This window comes from Rissa tridactyla, chromosome 1 (assembly GCF_028500815.1).
Source record: "Rissa tridactyla isolate bRisTri1 chromosome 1, bRisTri1.patW.cur.20221130, whole genome shotgun sequence".
In the NCBI taxonomy this organism is placed as follows: domain Eukaryota; kingdom Metazoa; phylum Chordata; class Aves; order Charadriiformes; family Laridae; genus Rissa; species Rissa tridactyla.
In genome coordinates, this window is record NC_071466.1 from 72,436,151 (window position 1) to 72,456,347 (window position 20,197).

At 40.6% G+C, this 20,197-nt stretch overlaps 2 protein-coding genes across 7 annotated transcripts in view; both read right to left on the reverse strand.

Moving 5' to 3' along the window:
• The window catches only part of IL18RAP (interleukin 18 receptor accessory protein), a 51,803-nt gene extending 48,046 nt beyond the window's left edge, over nt 1-3,757 (reverse strand). For 3 of the 5 annotated variants that reach the window (XM_054222170.1, XM_054222186.1, XM_054222194.1), the window contains exons 1-2: nt 2,837-3,757; nt 1,484-1,675 (exon numbers count right to left, since the gene is read on the reverse strand). The gene's annotated coding sequence lies outside the window, so the exon portion shown is untranslated. Of the gene's footprint in view, nt 1-1,483; nt 1,942-2,836 lie in introns of those variants that run through there. The other 2 variants (XM_054222141.1, XM_054222161.1) reach the window with 2 other exon arrangements.
• Nucleotides 3,758-4,098: 341 nt separating this feature from the next.
• Nucleotides 4,099-20,197, reverse strand: part of LOC128918250 (interleukin-1 receptor-like 1) — a 28,184-nt gene continuing 12,085 nt past the window's right edge. For both annotated transcript variants that reach the window (XM_054222227.1, XM_054222216.1), the window contains exons 8-12: nt 19,214-19,346; nt 18,964-19,121; nt 11,306-11,449; nt 9,218-9,376; nt 4,099-5,566 (exon numbers count right to left, since the gene is read on the reverse strand). In XM_054222227.1, coding sequence (XP_054078202.1) covers nt 5,220-5,566; nt 9,218-9,376; nt 11,306-11,449; nt 18,964-19,121; nt 19,214-19,346 — 941 coding nt within the window. In that variant the 3' untranslated portion in view covers nt 4,099-5,219. The remainder of the gene's footprint in view (nt 5,567-9,217; nt 9,377-11,305; nt 11,450-18,963; nt 19,122-19,213; nt 19,347-20,197) is intronic.

Below are 20,197 nucleotides of genomic sequence, written 5' to 3' on the forward strand. Positions count from 1 at the left end.
AAAGAAACTCAACCAAAAATAACTACAGCTCAACTTTTCACGATGAAAATGCCATGATGAAAATGAAAGTTCGCACTAATACTGAAAAACAGATTTCTGTATGGAGCTCCAACGACCTGACCCATCAGCTATAGGGACAACCAGTTACTTCTCACAGTTTTTCACATCTTCCTTTCCATCCAACATACACTACACGGAGGTGCTAACTGAAAACCTAAACTGTGAAACTATTTCCGTCATAAATAGCAACACATCCAGCTCCTGTAACCACAGTCTCAGCCTGTTTGCCTCCAGCTCGTAATAGTCTTTTTTAGTCTATTTCTGTCATCTCTGTATACCAGTTATATTAATTCTTAACAGAGGTTAAGTTATATTCCATATTTTTTTCAGCGTTTTCTGACCCTGATGTCAAAAAGCAGATTCCAGACTGATAACACGTCTGTTAGACCCTCATATGTTTCTCAGAAATTTTAAAATACGCAAGTTGCACATTTTCAAACTTTTCTCCACGTTATAGCATCATAGAATAATTCAGGTTGGAAAGGACCTCTGGAGGTCATCAGGTGCAGCCTCTGCTCAGGGCGTGTACAGCTGAAACCTGAACACCTCCAAGGATGGAGATCCCACAGCCTCTCTGGGCACATTTTCCAGAATTTGACTATGCACATGGTGAAACTTTGTCCCCTAATATGTAATGTAAATTCCCCATGTTCTAATTTGTTCCAGCTGCTTTTTTGTCCCATTGCTGTGCTCCTTTGAGCCTTCCTGAGCTCCATCCTTTCTCTCTGTCTTCCCATTAGACTCCTGCAAACAGAAACAGGACCTCTTGTCCTCTCCCTCTATGTCCTGTGCTCTTGGTGGTCTTTTCCTGGATTTGTTCCAGCATGTCAGTGCCTCACTTGTACTGGGTAGCTCAAAACTTGACACAGTATTCCAGAGGTGGTCTCACAAATGCTGAATACAGGGGAATAATTACTTTCCTCAACTATACTCTCTCCAGTAAGGTGCAGGGTGCAATTGGTTGCCTATGTCACACGGACACGCTGCTGACTCATGTTCACCTTAATGTCAACCAGGACATCCAGTTTCTTTCTGCAAAGCTACTGTGTGTTGGGTTGACCTGTTGTTGAGTGTGTGTGTTCCATCTCAGATGCCGCACTTTGTGTGTGGGTTGAACCTCATGAGTTTCCCATCAGTCCATTTCTCCAGCCTATTTCCATCTGAAACAGCAGCCCTGCCCTCCGATGTGCCAAATAGCATTCCCCAGTTTGTTTTTCTGCTGGAAAATCTGTTGGTTTTGCAGTCTGCCCCGCTGCCAAGGTCATTAATAAGGATGTTAAATAGTAGTGGTACCAATATAAGAAGTCCCTGATGGATGCCACTAGTGATTTACTGTGAGCTGAGGTTGGTGCACTGATCACAACACATTGATTCTGCATGGACTTTGGTCCCGCTGCTTTTCCACTCACCTTTGTCCACTTACCTATGTGTCACCAACAGACACTGTGCCAAAGGCCTTGCTCAATTCAAGGTTTGCAGCATCCAGTGTTCTCCCATTGCCCACAGCACGGCTGGATATGCATGATATGCCTTTTGTAAACCCAGTCACCTTCTTCTCCTGCATGCACTTTGAAATGGCTTCAAGAGGGACTGCTTCATAACATTCCCAGAAGATCTATAAAGAGTGGAAAAGGTTTTAAAGAATAAATTGCTATATAACCAATTCTCTCTCTCATATAAAATTAGGCATGTAGCTTATGCTTTAAATGGGGAAAAGGGAACACATGAGCACATATTTCTAACACAACAGCTGTAGTTTTTCAACCCTTGAAAGAGTCAAGAACATGTACAAGTTTTCAATAGAATATACTATCAATTATACATATTATCTTCCGAACATACTTTTGTCCGACGCTGTAAGAAATTAATGTTGCATACACTACAAATAGTAGCTTGCTACAAAAACTTATAAAAACTCCTCTCTAGTGGTCAATCTCTTGGGCTTCACCACCATGTGAAGCAAATATAGGTAAAAGTCTGTGACGGAAGCAATAGCTAAGCTGGCTTTTCAGGACTGTGGTCTAGGTGAAGAAGCCAGCAGGGGTCATGGTTCTTTCAGCTGTAGGAACATCAGATCTCAATGGTATAGGAGACCTCAAGGCCAAACCACTAAATATGTTCACACAAAGGGCTGCTGTCTATTAAATGCATATGTGAGGAGTGAGGAGGGCAGTACGTTCTAAGTGCTGTCTGCAGTTGTCCTACTTCATATTAGCAGGAGCTGGTTTTCATACCTTGAAAGTCACCAGGAGCTTCATCACTGACATCAGTGTCAGTGAAGTCAATGCTTATTCCTGTCTCTTTGTTATTTCTTTATTGCCAGCAAAGCAGCATATACTTTTCAGGTACGAAGCATCCAGAGGTAAGATTTTACAACCGGGGACGTACAACTCTGTATGACTGCAGTTACACGGCAAGGAGACACTATTTTTCCTTCAAAAATATGCTGTTATAAGAGAGTCAGTGCTGTATTCTCAGTGCCAGATTCTGAGCCGCTGTTTACAGGTAATGCTGTATGGGTTTCAGGAGGTTACAGCAGTACGCATTCCCTGAAAATTTCACCGTGATTAACTCGAATGCGATTCTTAAACTGATTTCCAATTGGTCTGAATCGCTCTGTACCTGTTTAGCCACTAGATGGCACGATGGCTCCGCTCTATTAACAAGAGAGAGCAAATCTGCTTTCCGGAGTCACCTAGGCTGAGAAGTGCGAAGCGCAGAGCACTAAAGGGCATTAAATCTCTATGTGGAAGTTCTAATTCAGCAACAGAATTACCTTTGTTCTGTGCATTTTAAGCGTCAAGCATCCAAAATCGTTCTTCTATAAGTTTTCTGTGGTGAGAGATTTTTTTGCACAGGGCAGACTGTCCTATTACTCCACTGAGGCAGCCTGCCTACTGTACTTTGTGTACTCCAGGCTGGAAAGTCCCAGCTCTCTCAGCTTTTCTTCATTGGAGAGATGCTCCAGTCCCTTCACCAACTTCATGGCTCTTTGTTGGGCTGTCTCCAGTACGTCCATGTTGCTCTCCTACCGAGGAAGCCAGAATTGGGCACAGGACTCCATGTGTGGCTTCAGCGGTGCTGATGTTGTAAAAGTATTCCACGGTTCTTTTTGTGCTTTCTCTTTAACACTACAAATGTGATAATATCTGGAGAAAGACATTAATTTTAATGCATATCTCAGATTCGTTTACTAACCACCATGGAATACAAAAAGAAGTGACAACTGCGGCATTTTTTGTCACTATTACAGTCACATACTCACCCCCTGCTTTCGTAAAAGTTCTTTACCCCTTTTCTTTCTGTCAAGGCCAAACCGCTCACTGGTGGTAAATCACAGTAAGAGTTGTCAGGTTTTGCTCGATATTGTTTTCCTCTTTTTTTTTGGTTGACCATGAGGCTTGATACCAAAGTATTGTCACCACAAGACCCATTTTTCATCATCATAACTACATGCCTGCCTAATAAAAGTCAATAAGATATCAGTATTTTTGAGAATAATTTGGTTCATTGCTGACCCCGTGCACTTCCTCATTTTACCTTCTCCTCTTATCCCTTTCCAGCTTCAAAATTCATCCTAGAGTTTTTGTTTCCAAGATACTCAGTTATCATCCTTTCTTCATCGTAAAGTGCCAAAGACTCAAACTCTATTAAAAATTGATCTTGTAATAATCTTGGAAGTGAATAGTCTTGCTCAGAAGCTGCTGTGAAAAATCTTCATAGTGAAAAGCAACAGGCTTTCCTGCCTTTACATATGCCCTAGTATTAGTATTCTTTCTGTTTGAAGAAATAGTACTGTAGGAACAAACCAAGTCTCTCTTACATTGCCATGAATACATTTTGTGGAGCTTCCATAGAAACAGTAAAGTTTATCTAGAGAGATCTTTAGGAAGAGGACCCAACACTGTACACAATCTAATGAGGCAATAATAAAATGCAACATTAGATGTTCTATAGTATTCTATTAGATGTTCGGTGAGTACATGAACACGTGAAAATATAACTCATCAATGAAAAGCAGTTTAGTTTGCCATAGAATTTTAATTTAATGTTGAAAAAAAAATCTATACATCTATTGCATACATATTTTTCCCACTCCCAATAGCCATCCATAAGTCAGAAGATCCACATTCAATAAAAACTTACAGTAAAAGGAAGTTACTTGCCTGCTCTGTAAGCCTGGACTTGGTAACATGAGATGTTCTGCATCTAATTTGCACTTTTTAAGTCCATCTCCATAGCAAGCTTGAAGCTCAAAAACAAGCATTCCCAACAGTAAGAAAATTCCTGGTTTTAAGAAGATAAAAAGATTAAAGTTTGCAAAGATATCTGTAGTAGAAAACATTTTGTTCGTACACCCTTGAACTAGAAGGAGATTTGGCTCTGACCTTTGCATCTCAAGGTATGCCTGTCAGAAGAAAGTATAAATAGGCAAAAGGTCAAAGCAGAAAGAAAAAAGGTGGATGCCGGCTGTTATAAAATGCAGCAAGACTTTTTTTTCATTAGTTTAAAGGAATGCTATCTGTGTACAAAAAAAATAATTACATTTTAAAATGTTATTTCTATCTGGAGATAATAACAACAGCAACAGCATGGTCTGTTGTACTTGAAAGATTTAAATTTTCACTTTGTGTGAGATTAATTTTTATATATATATAATATTAAAATACGTATAAATATGTATCGGTGTGTATTTATTAAAAATGAACAACAGCACAATATTACACTTTCTAGTTGAATAATACACACTATGCTTCCTAGTTGAATAATACAGAAGGCATTTATCTTTGAACAACTGCATTAGAAAAGTAAAGCGAACTTGCAGAACATTCAGCTATTTGGAATTAAAACTTTCAGTTATTTGTATGAGTGTACATAGAAAGAGTATAGGTAAATTTTGTTTCCTGTGACATGCAAAATTCTGCATACAGCCTAGAATGATTTATTTACAGAACTCCTATACCTATAAAAACTTCCCTCAGTTCCCCAGATATCCTCCATCAGTTTACCTTCTTGTTATTCAATCGAAGGACTGAAAAAAAGTCCAAAAATACAGCCAGACTTCCAGACTGTAAAACCATGTACCTACTGAAAGAAAAAGGAGCTGCAGGCATGTAGTTCATCCTGATAGAGTACCACGGTTTTCTTCCACTCACTGCTCATCCAGCATTAGCTGAGTAGGAAGACTTGAGTGTCAGTGGCATATGGTACCTCACCTGCTTCCAGAACTTAGAGTTGGATGACTGTGGGTGCACAGTGTGCTGCTCTTTCCATTTGATGGTACCTTGCTGCTTAATAATAAACCTAAGAGATTCCTGAAGTTTCTCATAAGTCCCAATTGTCTCCATTTCCAGCAGGATCACCTTTGTATCATTTTGAATGAGGGCATTGTATAAAGCGATGTGTTGATCATATGCAGGTTCTTTACAATTAGTCAGCTGGTGCGTTAGGAGGATGATCAGCCGCCTGCTCTTCTGCATCCTCTTCTCAATTGCACTGGCCGTATCTAGGAAAGTACAAGAAAATGATGAGACCCCAAAATTTCTTTTATAAACTATTTTGTGTTTAGGCACTTCATTTTCATTGCTTTTTAACCAGAAATAACTTCTGTATCACTTCAGTCTCATACAGTTTATTCATTCGAAAAAGAGCTTAAAAAAAAACCTAAAAAAAACAAAGGAAAAAAAAACAAACAGGAAAACAAAACAAAACAAAAAACACCCAAAGCTTTCCTTTCAGATGTTTTCTTTGGTTCAAACATTAATATTTTCACTGCTTTTAAGAACTGTTAGGAAGTTCTAATCCAACAACCTAGGGTCAAGTTCAGTAGATCTGGATTGCATCAAATTTGTGCTTGATCAATAGTCTGCATGTAAGGAATCATGTTCTATCAAGTTTAGTGCTTTACAGACAGATCCTGCAATACTTAACCATGAAAATTAGTCATTTGGAGACTTTTGGGTGGGTGACTTCTAAGAGACTTACTTACCGGCAGAGGGAGTGTTAATTCTCCTGAGCTATAGCATGCTAATTGATACGCTTAACCTGTGCATAGGGTTGGCATCTGCCCTGCAGGGGTGGATCCAGACTTGCAGGGTGTTTATACTTCAGGATGACTGAAGGTGATTTTCTTTCTTTCCCACTGTCGTGTTAGGGAGAGCTGATCAACCACTATGGGGACTGTCATGTTGAAGGTGCTGAACCTTGGAAACTCAAGAGCCAGCATGCTGTGGGAGAAACTTCTGTGCCAGCTTGGAAGGGTCCACATCAAGCCTCCAGGAGCTGCTTTTCTCAATGACCTGATGTGACATCTATGGCAGGAAGACTGCAGATGAATTCCTGTCCAGTGGAATGCTCATCCCACTTAGAAGAGTTTCCTGCAGTCTGTAGAATGAAAGCTGGAGTTGTTTTGGTGGGAGCATGTGATGCTGGGCCAAAATAAAGGAGGTGGGAGCCTAGCTAAGGAAATTCAATGTAACAGTTATTTAACAAAGCCACTGATTTGCAGATGTCATCAGCCCATTCTATACATATCCTCATTTCCTTTGCTGGGCGCTGCCAGCCCGTTGCAATGGTCTCCTCAATCTCAGAGAGGTCCAGCTTTTTCAGCTCCTGGCTCAGGAACCCTTACAATGACTTCTCCATCCTATTTCTTGGCTCTGAGAGTATTCTATGAAAATAATTTGCCTTTCTGTGATGGTCACCAATTCAAACTCCTTTAATGTTCTTCTTCTTTTTCATTAAATTTTCCTGATGTTAGGAGAGTAGATCCTTTGGAAGGTGTAAGCAGCTACTGTCATATGTTTAGTTCCCACAATAAAAACACTTTTTAAAAAACATCTTTCTCCATTTTGAGGTGCTGACCATTGTGCTCAGGACTGAAAAACCAGGGAGCTGGGGAGGTATTCAGTTCCACATTGGATTTCTGATACCATACTTGTTGCAAGAGGAAAGATGGAGCTGCATGCTGCAAATACTTTAATCCAGGGATTCATTGCATCCTGTTTTGTGAATGTTAGAAGTTTATGTGGGTTCAGAAAGTGACAGAAAATACTGGGAAACAAAAATCTGTAAGCAGCTATTATACACAAAAATTTGAGCATCTGAAGTCCACATACTGCTGGGAGAGTGCACTCATGGAATTATAATATAAGCTTGCCCTGTTCTTAAACTCTTTTCCAGTCCTTTGCCCATGGCCACTGCTGAAGATAGGACACTGGGCTACACAGAATATTGCTCCAGTGCAGTATGATCATTCCTCTGTTATTCATTCATGGTTTTGTGTATTACAGATACAGCAGCTCCATCAGTGTTTGGTTAGATGCCATCCTGTTTATCACTTGAATCATTCTGTTTAACTTTACTTTTTACTGGAAGAACACAAGTTTCAAATAGCAAAGCTTTGCTTTGGAATGAAGAGTCATAAGCATGTCTTGAAATAATAATTCCATTGTATATCCTCACTGATTTTTTTTTTCTGGAAATACATGGAGTTCTACGTGAAAAATATGATTCATCAAATGCTATGATATGTGTTCAGGAAGGATTACAGTAACTTGAAGTGGCATTTCCTGTTTTACTCTGCTTAGCATATTTTAATTGTAAGGTTTTGAACTTGGAAACCTGGTCATGAAAGGCTCAAGATTGGAAGATAAACAAGAGTGGGGACCCTATGGGTAAAGCCCATCCGCCTGGAAGCAGAGAACTTTTAAGTGCTCCCTGTGGCAGACAGATTCTAAATAGCTTTTCCACCCAAGTGGAAGCATTTTGGGGCATGAAAGTGGACAAGGAAGAGAAAAGCAGAAGGCTGGGAAAGTAGGCAAGAAGACAAAAGGAAGGACAGGAGTCAATGCTCAGGAGATTTTTAGAGTTTTAATTAAATCAGACCGAACAAGTCAAACAAAAGTTACTCACTGTCCAAGGCTGGCTTGCTGAGTGTTCTGTCTGTGACCCCTGGGTTGCAGGCCTTTGTACAGTGAAAATATCTTTGTTTTCAGCCAAATTCTTAGAGCCTTTGTTAATCCCACAGTCTTCAGCCCAGTTGTATGCTGTGCTCAGTTTTCTTCAGGATTGCTATCCAAAACCACAGTTTGAGAGCAGTGTCCCATAACAAAATATTGCCCTGTCTCTAATCGCCTGAACAGATGGCATAAATCTTTGGCATTGACAGTTTTGTGAGCTATTGTTAGTTCCTTGTTCTGGATCTGGCTGGGAACCGTCTGTCTCAGCAAGTCTTGCAGCTTTTTTTACATTCTTGTTGCGGTGGGTTTTCTCAAGGCCAGGCAGCACTTTTGCAACTCTCCAAAGGAGAAGGACATCAAAGATCTCAGCCCAGCTCTGGGCAGGTGAATGAGACCTGGCCCAATGCAGATGATGTCAGGAATACGTAACAAAAAATGTGTCAGCTTTGGCTTCATGCCTACTTACTGACAGGGAGAGAAGATTTGCTCCACAGAATAACCAGAGCACAGAATAACCAGACAAGTCAGCTCTGAACTGAGGCAGGGAGCACCTAGATGACAGCAATCATAAGAGGTAGTGTAGAGGTGTTCATATGGAAATTAGCACAGATTAATTAACATTATTCCATTCTGGAAGACAAGGAAGCAGGAATAAAGAATACCAACTGTCTCCTAAACTAACATTGGGAATTGTGTGAAGTGAAAGTAGGTCGTGTCAGTGAATAGAAGTTGAACTTCCTGTGACGCTAACACCCTCATAACAGGTTGAAAAACCCCGAGTGATAACAGCAAGGTAAATTCTTCAGCTTAGTTTGTGGTTTTTTCTTCTTCCGTGTCTTGTAGACCTACTCACACACAGTTTGGTTGAGGTTTTGCCCAGATAATGGCTATGCAGAGTTACACTACCCAAAGGGCAGGTGTAGATTTAAGAGTCATGCTTGGGGTCACATTTCCTGAATGACCCAAGAAGATAATAAACAGCCTGTGCCCCTGTCCTGTAGCTTGATTTTTGTAGAACCAGCAAGTACAGGGTGCCATAGTCTCACCCTGCCTGAAAGAGCAGACACACAGCGGCTGAGGAGTGAGCAGCCAGCTCAAGAACGTAAAGGAACCTCCTATACCCCTAAAAGAAACTAGAACCACAATTTGCTCCACCTTGACAAGTCATTCAGTGCATTATCCAATCTGAAACTTACCTTCTCCAGGATATATGTCTCTTCCATAAATACACAGTTTATATCCACATTTATTTTCTAGAATATCTGGCATGATTTCGTAAACAAAATACTCCACAAAATTAGCTTCATTGGTGTGGCTTCTGGGGTAGATAACATATGCATCGTATATCTTCCCATCTGTAAGGCAAAACAAGAGAAAAGTGTTAACATGAATTAGTGCTGTCTGCTGCAAAAGCTAGAAGAGAAATAAAAATATCAGTCTTTGAAAGACATCTAAGTCAAAGTTCCTGCTAAGGTGAATAATATATGTCATTGGATGCACGTTTGGAAATTAGAGACTGTGCACATTTGGTGTTTTCCATGCTCAGTTGTTATGTCCTGTGTGTTTGTAACTTTGAAGAACCTGACTTTGCATTGTGAAGGCGGTATCCCAAAGTATATAGAGTAAGAATTCAACTGATTGATTGATGGATATTAGCAGCAAATAGAGCCGCAGCTCATAATTTGTTATTTCAGTGATATAACAGGCTGTCATCAGCCTTTGTCATTTAGGACAAGACATTGCACTTAAATTCTTGCACCTTGAAGAAATTACTCATCATTCCCACAGCATATCATACTTCTGAGTGAAAAGCTCCTTTACTCAGGAAGTAGTCTTACAGTCAGTACCAAGTACAAAGTCAAATATTTATTTTTCTCTCTTCTTCATTTCACTCAAATATGTTTTCCGTTATAGCATTTGTTTTCTAATCCCAAATGTTTCATTTCTTTCTTTGCAGTGGAGATGATCATATCCCTTCTTCTTTTGTTGCTATCTGAGGTTCTTGGGTCCTGGTCCAGACCATGCTTGCAATAAAAAAGAAATAGCCATTTCTAGAGTCTGATTTATTTTATCATAAAATATACTTAAATGGAAGCTTCCCTAGCAAGCATAATTCTTACCTCTTTAAAGAGAACATAAGTAACTAGATCAGCTGTAGGTATCTACTGTGCAGACATCTGTGATAGGAGTCAGCTTCAGATTCAAAAAATGTAAACTGAGGTGTCTACATGAAAGCTAGGTGTCTAAACTCCTGCTACAATCAGTGCAAAAGTAGCCATTGCAGTTAGTGAATTCTAGAGTGATTCAGATTACTCTCATGCAAATTCCAGGGACCCAGTTGAGTTGCCTAAACATACACTTCTAGTGCCATTTGAGACTTCCTGGTACTTCAGGTACCTTGCCTGATCTCCATCCCCTTCTCTAGAAGTCCGAAACATCTGACAGATTTGTGTTGTGTATTCATTCTTTTGGCCATGCCAAATGACTCTAGATGACCATGTTTAGACCACTGACAAAAGGTGCCAGCGCCTGCTTAGCTGAGTTGATTTTATTGATGAGGAGCTGGATTTGGTCACCTAAAAACATATACCACATAATGTCATTAGGCACTGCCTGCCCTTCAGCTGCCACTGCAGAGGGATTCAGGTCTCTCCTAAGGGAGCTCAAGTGGCACCAGCTGCTTATAGCTTGACAACTGAACCCAGCCCCAGGCCTCCAGGTTTCATGTCTATGATGGGAACTTGCATGTGTTCACCTTCATAGCATGAGACTGAATTTAGATGAGCTGAAGTCCACCCCTAAAGTTGGTTAGGATGTATTCCCTCCATAAATGTCTTCCACAATATTGGTACCTTTCTTTTTGGCTGGTAAGAACTGTATTGCTCTAACACATGCCTGTGAACATATCAGCCAGAAGGCTGGTTCCTTTGTTTCAGAGAGCACATAACAAGTACAGTTAATAGCAATGTAAATTGGATTTTCAGTGTCGTTCAATGTTTCACGGCAAATATTTTTGTTAAAAAAATATGAAACCAGGACTGAGTCCCTCTTTTGTGTCATACATCGCTACAGAACCCAAATCATGACACCAGGAAACAAAGGAATGTAGAGCCCTACCAGAGATATGTTTTTCCCCCCTTATCTAGACAACTTCAGAACACATGAGAAAGTGAAGGATCAGGCTCAGGTGTCATATGAGTTAGTAAACAACTACCAAACAAATTCATTTCCATATGATTTGCCTTTTTCCTTTTTTTAGACTTTCTTGCTCTATTATTACTTACCATCCTTGACCGAGTAGGGCTGAAATATCTCCCGATACAATAGGACGATATCAACTCGGAAGGACTGATAAAGTATAATGGAGCCTGCCATTGCAAATAGCAGAACTAGAGATCCTACGATCAAGAGTACGTTAGGAAGATCCACTGCAAAGAAGAGGAATATATTGTTAGCTGTAGAGAAGTTAACCCATGGTCTCAAGCCTCAGCCTCTCATATTCTTACTTCTATTGCTGCTTTAAGGAGCTCAACAGAGACGACAAAGTTTTTTCCTTCCCCAGCTCTGTGGAACCAACAGAGACCCCTGAACTACAGGCATACTAAGCACTATATAATTAATATTTACTTACGATGAATCCAGACTTACCTACGCTAAACACCACAGCTGAGGATGATGTTTAAATATTTTGTAACATTGTAAAACTGTTAATAACACAACCACCAATCATTTTCAAGCATTTTGCAAGGCATCCAAGCCTACGCATGACAACCGTAAGTGTCCACAGAAGGACAAGTGGAGGCTTCTGGCCTAGTTGCACAAACAGGGCGCAGAGAAACGTGTGCAAATAATGAAATCTGCAAGATAAGAGCAAAGTACACAAAACAAGCAGGAAAACAGAACATGTCCTGGTCACAAAAGTAAAATAAACTATGCTGGAAACAGATGATGTCCTCCCCTGCCTTTTCCTTTGAAGAGGGTCAAGGAACATGAAGTAAGTAATATACAATGAAGTAAATAAGGACAACAACAATGAAGTAAGTAAGGAAAACTGGGAAAGAAAGGAGCGATCCACTTTAGTTCCAGCTTCCCTTGTGGAAGAACTCTTGAATCTGACTGCCTCCACCTCAGAGATGAAGATTTATCAAGGTTAGATTTAGATTATGTATAAGGAAGAAATTTTTTACAATGAGGGTGGTGAAACACTGTCACAGGTTGCCCAGAGAGGTGGTAGATGCCCCATCGCCTGAAGTATTCAAGGTCAGGTTGGATGGAGCTGTGAGCAACCTGGTCTAGCTGAAGATGTCCCTGCTAATCGCTGGGGGGTTGGACTAGATGGTCGTTAAGGGTCCCTTCCTACCCAAATTATTCTATGATTCTGTGATTCTATGAAGTTTGAAATTAAAACATCAAAGGCTTTATATAGGAATTACACAAAGAGGATTCATTATTCCCTTGGAGGGCAGATTAATGGCAATTGTCTCATAGTAGAAACCTCCTCCCAAGCAAATGAGAGAGACCTAAATCTACTCCACTTTGTTTTAACTTGCACACTCAGAGCAGTTCCATGTACATTTTTTTTTCTGACAACTAAATCCATTAAGAGCTTTCCATTCACAGTCCGTCTTCTTTACCTAATTATTGCTGCCCAGCATGACAACTCCTCATCCTATAGTTGTAATAATATAGCTGCTTTGTGGACTTTTCTGTGATTCAGACCACTGAAATGATTTAGACTGAAAAATATACCCCCAGAGGCATCGTACTGGGTGATGAACTATTACCCCCAAAGAAATGCACATGAAAACATCCAGACTGTGCATCACATCTGCATAAACGGACCCACCTGTATTTTTATTTTACTATGGTATAGAAAACATAATAATTGCCAGATGCAATGCCCTAGCTTGGAATATGACTGGAAGCATGTATCTCTTCAGTGTTCCAATGAGATCTGAGGTATGCTGCAAACTCAGAATTATCTTAGCAGAGGAAAGAAATACTCCTTTGAATGTTGGCCGTATTTAAATTTAAATACAAGCATTCTATCAGTATTAACATGGAGGCGAGCTCTGGCATCCTCACTGTAAAGACCCTTCACAGCAATTCAACCCATGGAGGGTGACAGTATGTACTGGTAGCAACTTCACCCAGCCAAGTCTCGTGCGTTCAGAGCAGTGATTCAGACGATCAGGGCTTTTCCTCCCCCTGCCTGCAAAACACACACAAGACACATGCGGCTGCAGCAGCAGGCCGTTCACCAGCACTTGAGGAGGTGCGTCTTACAGCAGGCTGAAGAGGCAGTCTCCATTTCCTCTACAGAAGAGGCAGCAAGACAGATTGGAAAACGCTGCAGATTCTATGCAGCCGTCAAGCTGCCAGGTGAAGGCACTCACTGACACCAAGGAGCAATTTCAGAGCTTTTTTTCGGACTTGGCACTAAAGGACCGTAATAAAGTAAAATACTTGGCAGTGAAGAGTCTCATATTGGAATTTAAAGGTTCCCTGGCTTCTCCAGGAGATTTGAATGAGGCAGTGTATTGAGTAGTACTTATGGAGGCAATCTAAAAATAGTAGTGCCTGAGAAATTCCACTGAAAAGCTATATAAATAAAGAGTTTACAAGTACATTTTCCCTTTCCTCTAGTAGGATGAGAGGTAAATCGGACATGATTTTCACACTCATCCTGTTTCTTTCTTTGCCATTTAAAGGGAGAAAGAAACATCAGGCACACGATGAAGCCCACCTCACCAGAACTAGGACATCTGGGGAAACTACCTTCCAATAAGATTGAAGCGGGCAAGGAAAGAACTGGTTTCTTTTATAATGAAGTTTGGCCATTTTGTAGTTTTAACAGTGTCATGTGATGCCCATGAAGGGACTTTGTCCTTGTGGACCCCTTCAAATTTTATAATTTGATCCATTTTCCTGGTCTATACACAAACACGCAGAGACAAAAGCAGAAAACCTCTTCCACTACCTGGTGAGGACGACCCAAGGATCAGAGATTGTCATTATTTCTTATTGTTTCATTTGCTGAGAGGGTGCTCACCACAACATTACAAATACTGTTGTAACACATTGAGTAAGTATCTGTAAAACATCTAGAGAAGAAACAGGTTCGAACAACAAATTCTGAAATTACGAACTTAAAAAAATGCTGTTTACATTTGGTTTTGCACTGATTAGACCAAGGCTGGAAAAGAAGCGATGAATTTCCTGTGCTTATACAGCTTGTAAAGCATCAGACAAGAACCACACAGGGGTCTTCCTGGAAAAGCAGGTTCAGTTCCCAGTAAGGCTGACTCAGCCTCTCGTTTCTCTGGAATAAATCAGCTATCTCCACCATAATGCGGGCAAGGGCCAAAAGCCATTTTTGGAGGCCCTGAACAGAGGTTGAACAGATCCCGTTGTTCCATTTGACTTTGTTACACCATTTAGCAGCAGAAAGTTCATGAGCAGACTGTCTTCTAATCCTATTTATTTATATCCAAGCGTAATGGGAATACAGAACTATCAGCTTACAGGAAACAATACTGGAGAGGCCAGACAAAACAAGTCAGAAAGCAACATCTGAAGAATTTCCTGACAAATTTCAGAAGAACAGCAGGCTTTTGTAACTCCTCTGGCTTCTAAGGTGGATGCACTACCAGACAGTAAAGGCAGAGAACTGAGTCTGGAATTCCTGTCCACATCTGTCTGCCAAAGATGAGCCAAAAGGTTAGATTTGGTGTTAAATATCTTTGAAGAAGAACAGAGCTGATGTTCTGGGCTGAACTTTATCTCTGCTCCAAATGACTGGAATTTCTAACATTCCCCAGAGAAGAGAGTTCATGCCAGAAAAATTTGTGGTCCTCTGGGCCTTTTACACTTCCTTGTGAATGAGAACTGAGGAACGCTCAGGGAGAAAGAAGATGATGCTTGTGGGTCAGACACATGAAAAGCCACTTCCAGTTATTTAATCATCCCTGAATCAAGTGAGAAGCTAAAAGCCAGTGGCAGCTTATATATTAATAAAAAGGGAAGGATGTGGAAGGCATTCAGACAGACCATGTATTCCCTAGCAGACAGGCTAAAGGGGATGCTGAAGGGACGTTCCTGCCCTGACCCAGCTCTGCTGGTAGGAGGAGTTAAAACTTTCAGTGTTTCTCCAATTATTTGTCACTGCCTCCACCTCAGGAGCTAACAGCTTCCACCCCCCCTCCCCCAGCAGAGCTATTTTTGTGAGCATTGATCCACTGTAGTTATCAATGAACTGAACTGGCATGAACCGTGTAGCCAATTAGTTTTCTTGTTCTTGAGAGGTGACATCTTCCAGCGTGAGAGGTACCAAGCAGCTGTGGAGGGCAACTGGGAGCAGTCTGGCAGACAGAGTCACTGTCTCTTGCCAGGTGTCCAGAACAGCTACATCTACCAAGACTAGCTGCATCTTTGCCAGGAAAGGTGGAAGAAAAGGGAATTAGATATCACAAGTTTCTTAGCCTTACAGTGACTAGAGGCCAACACCACACAACAAGCTATACAGATGATCTCGGAGCACATGAGAGGACATGTCTTGTGGCAGAGAGGGAACGTAAAACATGGGATGATCACCATCTCTGGAGTTGAAAAGGGAGATGTAGGACTGAAAAAGCTGGAGGAAATGGGGCAGCCTGTATTTTCTGTAAAGAGGTATTATGAGACATGTAGAATGTGTTCAGTGAACAAGTGTCACTGAAGGAGTCAGAAGATACCAAACAGCTTCAGGCAAAGAGGGGAGAGAAAGGATGGGAAATAGTGTGGAAGGATGGGTTCCATATTGACTGGGGGTGATCAAAGTCTAGGCGGGGTGATGGATGAGGAAAAAGTGAAGATCTTCCTCAGCAGGAGAAGAAACCTCCAAATTTAGCAGCAGCAGCAGCTGAAAGACACAGGGACATTAGCACCTCCTAATGAAGGCAAGAACATAGCTGCAGAGACTGTCAAAATTCATAGACAAATACTCATTAAAGTTCTTCTGTTAAAGCAAATAATTTGCCTGATTTCTGTGCCTAACAGATATAGTATGCGTAGTCTAGATACCACCAAAACACACCAAAAGCAGCTGACTGCATTGCATTACTCCTGATAACTGAGGTACTTAGGTCATGTAGATCATTTCTAAACAGCTGATAAGCTTCTCTTTGCAGCATTTATTTCCTATTTAAAAAGACAAGTGAAAAGACACTTGGGACAGACATTAGAGACAGATGCTTTTTTCACAATGCAGCACTTTTCTTCACACTCACATATGTGAATACATATATGTGTGCACAGCATGTGTCTTAAACTGGAAAATATACCTTTTTTCCCCGTGAAACGTCAAGCAGTTTTGCAATGACACCCGTTCCTGGCAGTATTAAGGGAGTATTTTTGTATGCCATGGAGACAAAACCAAACAGCTCTCACCACTCTTCACTGTGAAAGAAACTCCTCCTTTCTCATCGCTCCTTTCTGGCAAGTTTTTATTCTTACGTGGATTACAATTGTTATCAAAGCAAATTGCTCGGGTTAATTATAATGATATTGCTAACAGTGAAATGGGGCTTAAAGTACACGATTATGACTCAGAAAAATAGATTTAATTCCTGGTTCCCGTGGAAAATTTCCATAAGGTGAGGCAAACCATTCATTCAGCAGGTTTTTGAAGACAGAGACAATTGCTGTAAGACTCAACAGGTACTAACATGGAAGAAGAGCTCTAATGCATTTGCTTACAGCATCTTTTCTTCCTCCTTTAATCTGTCATTTGTGCTGCTAAACACTATCTATCTAGTTCATTACATGCCCCCAAAACTGACTAATTTTAGTAGTAAGTGGCACAACATCTATTCATCTCTTTCTTACTTCCTATCACAGATCTGTGCTACAAATAATGATAAGGTAACCCATACTGAACGCCCTGAAAAGAACAGGAACTTGCATAAAAAGCACATTAACAGGACAGTAGCTAGCAGACACAATTTGTGCTATGGGAAACACTACGGAAAAACAACATATTTAAAAAGAAAAAAAAAAGAAAACTGACATTTTTTTCCATTAAAAATAAACAAAGAAACAAAACACACAAAAAAGATAGATTTTTTATTAAAAATTTACAAGATGTGAGGCAAAAGCAAACCCTACAGCATTGTTATTATACTTAGAGACAAGCTGTCATTGTTTTAGCACAAATATTGCTCAGCTGTGTGAGGAGTGAGTGGAGAAAACTAAAGCAGAGCACAACCATTTCTGAATGTAGCTTTGCTTACACCAGCAGTGCTTACTAGCAGAAGCAGGCAACGTGACAATAGCAGCAACAAGCAGGAGGCGAGAGACATCCACACAAAACAGGCAGCAGCAAAGGAAGGTCACAGTTGAGAGCTTTCATTAGCATTTACTGTCTACAACAGAAATCAGATTTAATGAATCACTTGATGAACACAAAATATAAAATATACCCTTTTCTTCATGTAGTTTGTAATATGGGGCCCATAAAGGACTTGTATTGCCTGAACTAGAGTGAATAGGAACTGTTACTCAGTTTCCTTCCCTCTCAATGCAAGTGCACTCCCACACTCAGATAATTCGGTGCAGAGCTGATGTGTTTCCAGCTTCCTGGGTGATGCTACGCTTCCACACATTTAGTAATATCCAACCAAAACATCTCCTGTCACCTTCCTCTCGGGGGAACTGATGCTGTCCTACTGGATGATGACCCATCCTCTGTAACAGTTCACCTACATCCCTTCTAGTCTAGACTATGGCGAGCAAATAGGTCTGTGCTTTGAAGCCATAATCCTGTAGGAAGTTATCAACACTAAGGAATACTGCAGGACACAGAGCTGTGTACACCCTGTGATCACAATACACTTAATTTTGCTCTTTCCAGCATTCTCACATAGAAAACTAATCACTCTTAAAGACCTTGGGATTTCTTCTCAAGGTCTTTGGTGGTTCAGCATATCTGAAGGGATAAGAAAGGAAGCCATTGACCGCAGCTTCTTTTTGTGCCTTCACAGACACAACAATATTTTCTGCCATAAGAGTCAAACTCAGTGGTGCCGGTGACAGTGCTTTCTCAGGGATCTGGCTATCCCTATTAAAAAAAAAAGTTCCCACAGGAGCTAAAGTCCCAGTCCCCACCATTTACTGACCTTGATTTTCCTTCTCTGGCAGAAGTTATTAGAATCATAAACTTAAAAACAAAACCAAGGGAAAGCCTCCGAAGTGTTATTCACACCTTTGTGTGGCACACAGTGAACACAGTGGCGCTCAGAGGCAGAGAAGGTAACGCCAGACATCACAGAAGTTAGTCAAGCCACTTAACGTTCCGTCAAAAAACAAGGCACTACAGTGGGTGTGGTATGGGAGGGAAGGCAAACCAACTGGTAAACTGGCAGCTGAAATTCTAGCTTTTAAAGTTTGCCTATATTCTGCCATGGTTCTGCAGTAGAAACAACAGTTTGATTCTCAAAAGAAGATGAAACTCTGCTCCTCACAATGCATTGTAGTGCTGATGACCAAAGGAGAGGTCAGTTCCTTGCCCGGCTCTCGTCTGCAGAGGCTCCTCTACAGCCTGAGTATCTTGTAGAGCAGACCGCACTACACCAGTGTGCTTCAAATCCAAGCGCACCACATGCCTTCAAGGCAAGGGGAATTTGTCACCGAGCAGAAATATCCTGGAAATAGGATATTGTTATTACAGGACTGATACACTGTCCTGCTCTGCATACTTAATCCTCTCCCCTCGGTCCCCCCAGGACTTCCATGACCTAATGAAGCCACAAAAATTTTGCCACTGGCTTGAATATGTAGGGAGGAAGCAGGCTGGTGTTCCCTCTTACTAGCAGAAACATTCTTACTAACAGAAACAAAAAATAAAATCACCAACATGTTTCAAACTGAGCGCAAAGTGTAAGAAAACAAAAAGAAAAAATCCTACCCTCACTTTGTGCTTTGAGTCGTAATGTCACCGTGGCCTTTGTGGTTTGCATTTCGTTCAATGCTACGCAAGTGAAATTTGCTTGCAGATCCTCCTTTTTTATTTCAGTAATATGCAAAGTTGTCTCTCTGTAATATTCTTGCTCACGCCCTTCAAAACTAATAGAGAGAGAAAGAGCTGGTACCGTTGGCTTTAATAGCTAGGCACGGTTTGCATAGAAGAAAGATTATTCTGTGTTATATGTACTTACAAACTAGTTTTTTCATGAAATCTTGAAAAATCTAAGTATTTCACCCGGATGTTATCCACATCCCATGTGACAGCAGCCATTGGCGGTTTCTTAATCCCCAGGCGGGCCTGACATTTCAGAGACCAAGCAACACCTAATCAAAACACAAAGGTAAACATTCCTTCATAAAAAGCAAGTATAATTTAATTTTCCTCATAACACCTTTTTCTACAAATCTTCATACCACCTGTGAGTTTTGTCTTAACAATTTTGACATATTTCTCTGCTGAGAAAATGATCCACAGAAAAGACTTGAAAAGAAACAGTAAAAGGAGATTGTAACAAATGATCTAATACGACACCAAGAATAATTCCTAAACGGAAGTATTTATATTTGCTATGATGAAGGCAACGGAGATGTTACTTGTGATGCTTAACCCACGTAATCAACCATCAAGGAACATGGAAAGTAAATGCTGGCTTACACACAAACATGCAAATAACAAAAAGTAATTTAGTATATATTATTTTGCGCAAGTCTTCGAGTACAGAGTCTTATCTTGGATTTTATTCAAGCTGGACAAAAGTAAAGTGAACCAGTCCAAACAAAACTAAAACAGGAAATTACTTATTAAGTATTTGTCATTAGGAAATATTTATTCCAAAGTAAGAGTCGCTGTTGCAGTGGAAGAAGGTATAATTAAAACACTTTAAATTATTTCCATGTAAATCGGCATGTAAGCAGGGCTTAGATAAGATTAACAAATCATAGGACTTACATCCTGCATTAATATTAAGGAGAAATACCTTCAGTTTTGCAAATAGGGAACAATAGATCCAGTAAAGAAAAGGGATTTTAAATGTAAAGTACATTTGCTCCTTGTAAGCAGTGCCAGATTATTCATTGTCCCAGAGGGGTGAACAGAGTCCACAGAGCACTAGAGACTAACCATCTTATTAGAGAAAGGTGTTCCTGGAGCACAGATTGGCTATTTTGAGTGACAA